This window comes from Petaurus breviceps, unplaced genomic scaffold (genome assembly GCF_028583685.1).
Source record: "Petaurus breviceps papuanus isolate PSGF00001 unplaced genomic scaffold, PetGlider_PUasm1.0 446, whole genome shotgun sequence".
NCBI lineage: Eukaryota > Metazoa > Chordata > Mammalia > Diprotodontia > Petauridae > Petaurus > Petaurus breviceps.
The window spans coordinates 353,478-357,892 of record NW_027186338.1 but is presented as its reverse complement, the minus strand read 5'-3'; the positions used below and the strand labels follow the sequence as shown (position 1 = coordinate 357,892).

The 4,415-nt window shown below is 46.1% G+C and overlaps 1 gene segment (V, D, J or C); it reads right to left on the bottom strand.

Moving 5' to 3' along the window:
• Positions 1–511: 511 nt before the first annotated feature.
• Positions 512–2,427, bottom strand: LOC138171473 (immunoglobulin kappa variable 3-15-like). The segment is given in 2 exon segments: positions 512–1,081; positions 1,308–2,427. Coding segments are annotated over 2 exon segments (465 nt in total).
• Between the last annotated feature and the right edge of the window lie 1,988 nt (positions 2,428–4,415).

Genomic DNA, 4,415 nt, shown 5'->3' with positions numbered 1-4,415 from the left:
CCAAGGCAGAGGGCTGGGACCTGTTCTGCCTGGTGCCAAACCACAGGGAGAGGAGCAAGAGCAGAAGGTGCAGAGAGGCAGCTTTAGAGGAAAACCAAGAGGAGACTCCCCAGCAATGAGAGCCGTGTAATAGTGCAGGGGATGAAGCGTTCCTGGAAGGGGAACAGTAATAACAGTGACCGTGTCTGTAGTGCTTACTGAGGGCCAGCCACAGTGCTAGGCACTCTACCATCATGATCTCACAGGATCCCCACAGCAGACCTGGGAGGTGGGGCTCTGATGATCCCCATTTTGCAGATGAGAAAACTAAGGCAAACAGAGGTTCAGTGACTTGCCCAGCCTGACACAGTTAGAGAATGTCTGAGGCTGGATTTGAACTCAGGTCTTCTTGACAACATGCCTGTCTACATAACACCTGTACCACTCTTGACCACCTAGCTCCCTAGGCACCTGGTTCCCCTGCCCTGGAGGTCTCTCCTTAAGGCCATAAGAGCCCTTGCTGAGGATTTGGAAAGGGAATTCTTGGTCATGTCTGGGTTAGATAAACCCACATTTGGGGTGTTTTCTTATTATTTAGGTTGTATCACTCTATGCTTCTTGTCTGGGAAAGAAATCCAGGTCAGAAGTGGTCACAGCCACCCGCAGCCTCTCTCTCAAGCCTCCCCTGAGGCAGCCCAGACAAGCTGCCCCTGCCCCAGCTGTCGGGGAGGAGGAGGCCCTGGGCAGTGATGCCTCCCTCAGCAGCTGCCTGGGCAGGTTTTTGTTCAGAGCTGTAGCACTGTGGGAGGCCAGTTATAATGCTGCTGACAGTAGTAGTCTGCAGCATCCTCAGCCTGCACATTGCTGATGGAGAGGGAGAAATCTGTCCCAGAGCCACTGCCACTGAACCGAGCTGGGACCCCAGAGTGCAGGGTGGAAGCATATTTAATGATGAGCCTGGGAGCCTGGCCTGGTTTCTGTTGGTACCAGTGTAGGTAATTGCTAATGCTCTGACTGGCCCTGCAGGACATGGTGACTGTCCCTCCTGGAGACACTGACAGGGAGGCTGGAGACTGGGTGAGCTCAGTGGCCCCTCTGGCATCTGGAATCACAAAGACAAGATAAATCACGAGAAATATTCAGGTTCCCATTTACAGCAGGAGAAATCTCTCTGACAGGGCTGAGAAATAAACTTTGTTGTGCTGGGCCCTGCCCCCACAATCACCAGTGCAGAGCCTATTTTTCTCTCTGACCCTCAGAACCCCACACTTTCTGAGTTCTGCCCAGAGGGACAAAAGGCAATGCTGTGTCTGCTCTTCCTGGCTCACCTGGGATCCAGAGCAAGAGGAGAAAGAACAGCTGAGCCTGGGACCCCATGTCCATGTGCCTGAGCTCTGAGCTGCCCAGCATCTTCCTGCCCAGCTGCCTTTTTGTAGCTGCTCTCAGCAGTAGCTTCAGGGGCTGGGAGTGAGCCATGCAAAACAGCTCAGGGAGGGAGTTTTCTGCCCAAAGGACAGGCCCCAGTGATCTGATCTCTTGGATAGCCCAGAACCCTGAGCTGTGTGAGTTCAGCAGCAATCCCTTCTGGGATCCTGGGATGGGGATGTCCTAGTGGAGTTGGGTCCTATCCTGTCACTATGAGCTCTGAAAACCTCCAAGATGCCAACAAAGCTCAGGACCAGCCTGGAACCAGCCTGGAAGTGATTCACAAATGTGTTCAGTGACTGCAGCAGGGTTACCCTCCCCTCTAGCCTGAAGCACTGGCCCATCACTCATGATTCTTATTATATGCCCTTCTAATTCACAGTGACGGTGAAGAGTGTCTGATCATCATGAGGAATTTGTAGGCAACAAAGCTGGCACAACAAAAGGAGTTTGTTTTCTTTCCTAGTGTTTTTATTAATATTGTGGGATTCCCCTCACTCCCACCCCATCTGCACAGTTACCACAACTACTGAAGAAACTCCTGCTACCAAAGTCCTTAGAAATGGCCCAAGGTTCAGCCTGAGACATTGAGGTCATTTGAATTGAAGAAATGGCTTCAGTGAAGATGAATTAGCATCACTTTGCTGCTGCCCTCTGAGGACCATGAGACTTTTCCATTCAATTTACAGCTGAAATCTCCAGTCTGGGACATCTCCCCATATTGCAACATGGGATCCTGGAGTGAAGGGAACATCTTACAGCTTCACTTGGGTCTCCAGCTCTTAGCACAGTTTCTTTTCCATAACAAATGCCTAATCCGTATTTGTTCGATTTGGATGGTCCCCATACACTAGGGAAAACTCATTTTTCTTCCCCAATTGACTCTACACAGACGATCTGGGAACTTTGGGATATGATTTCCATGGGAACAGATTAGCTACAGGATCCTTTAGAAAGCACCTAGATGGGCCCTTAGGTGGCACAGTGGACAGAACCCTGGCCTTAGAGTCAGGAGGAGCTAAGGTCAAATGTGACCTCAAAAAATTTTTTTTAATTTTTAATTTAATTTTAATTTCACATGATTCCCAATCTAGAATTTGATATATGAGTTAAAGGAAACTTCTCTCCCCTAGACCATAAGGTTCCCCATCAGTCAGCAGCTCCTCCCCAGAACCTTGGCCAGGCTTCCCCAGGGCATTACAGCTCCTCTCTGGCACTGCTCCTTTCTCCCACCCTCTGCAGCTCCCTGGTGTCTGGTAATGGCTACACCCAGTAGCTGTACAGGAACTGTCCCCATTGCTCCTCCCCATCCTTGTGTCCTGTCTCAGTCCCCCCTCCATCACAGTCCAATAACTGTCCTCAGCTCACAGGAAATGAGAGGCCTTTTCTCACAGACAGACCCTGGCCCCTGCCCTCAGCAGTCCTCTCCTCCCCAGCCTCCAGCTCACAGCTTTCTCCTTTTCACCAGGATCGGGTCGATTGGACTAATGGTATATTTGGAAGAATAGTGGAAACACATTTACAGATAAAAATATTCCCACAGTCAGGAGTGTTTCCATGATTTTGAGACCAAAGCTGACTGGAGATGGCTAGGTAGTGGAATAGATAGGGTACTGGACTTGGAATCAGGAAGATGTGAATTCAAATCCATCCTCAAACACTTACTGGTTGTGACACCCTGGACAAGTCATTTTTCCTCCGTCTATTTCTCAGCTTCCTCTTTTCTATTTGGGGAACAAAAATGGCACCTACCTCCCTGTGTGGATGAAAAGATTTCATATTTTAAGAACACTTTTAAATTTTAAAGCACTATAGAATTGCCATTGTTAGTGCTGTTTTTATTGAAATTATTATTTCCAAAAGTGCACATGAGACAACAAACTCCATATTATCAATATTTTATTTATTTTGGCTTCTGAGAAGTTTGTTGTTTTCCTTTGCTTTTTAATCATTTTTACGTACTGATATGACTTTTTCAATTTCTCTGATCTGCACAAATTCCCTTGTCACAAAGATTTTAAAAAGAAAGACAGAAAAAAACCAATTCAGTGAAACCAAACAGTGCTCACTGCTGACATCATGTGTAAACATAATATAAGGCACTAAAGAAACATTGTTCCCCAAGACAAGAGGACTTGGAGGGTTTATGGTAAATATGATCTGTGTTATGCCGATACACGTTTAACAATCAGCTTTTTGTAAAAATAGCAGTTCACATGTCCACATTTAATCCTCCTGATTAATACTTTTCCCATCAGTTTCTTAAGTCTAGACAGTCAACAACACAATAAATCAAGCACTGATTTGTAGTATTTGTTCATATCTGAGCAGCAAATATTCACCTTGAAAATTTAACAACCATGAGGCCCAGTTTAACCTGACTTCAGAACAGCCTTGAATATAATTTGAGCTCTTTTTTTCCCTTGAACTCCTTTTTTTTGTTAGGAGAGGTTACCTCCCCTCATTTTGTCCTGGATTCTGCCCACCCTCCTAACCCTCTCCTCCAGCCAGGCAGCTGCTGGTGCCCTAGAGATAACTCTACACTCCCATTTCACAAGATTGGACTGGGCATTGGATCATCTCTTACCCTGGCAGTCCTGGGTTTCACAGAGGGGCTTTTCCAAAGATCATCATAAGAAAATGACTGCAGTAGAGCTACTCACTACTGATTTGGAGAAGAGATTGTAGAGAAATGCTAGGAAAGTAGAGAAGTCCCTCTGAGGTAAATGGACATATACTTAACTACTCATTGACTTCATTTAGGATTTGGGAATCACTTCAAATGGTGAAGAATATGTTAGAATGTGTGGATCAGGAACCATAGATTACACAGAAGCCTCCTACCTCTAGAGCCTTCATGTTTTCTTTGAGAGAAGACTTAGCACATGAGAAACACCAAATAAAATCAGAAAAATGAGATATGGATCCTATTTTCATAGAAAGGAAATTATTCATTACTGATGTAAGACTCATTCCTGTGTCTGTTCTCTGAACAGTCAGATTACTGATTT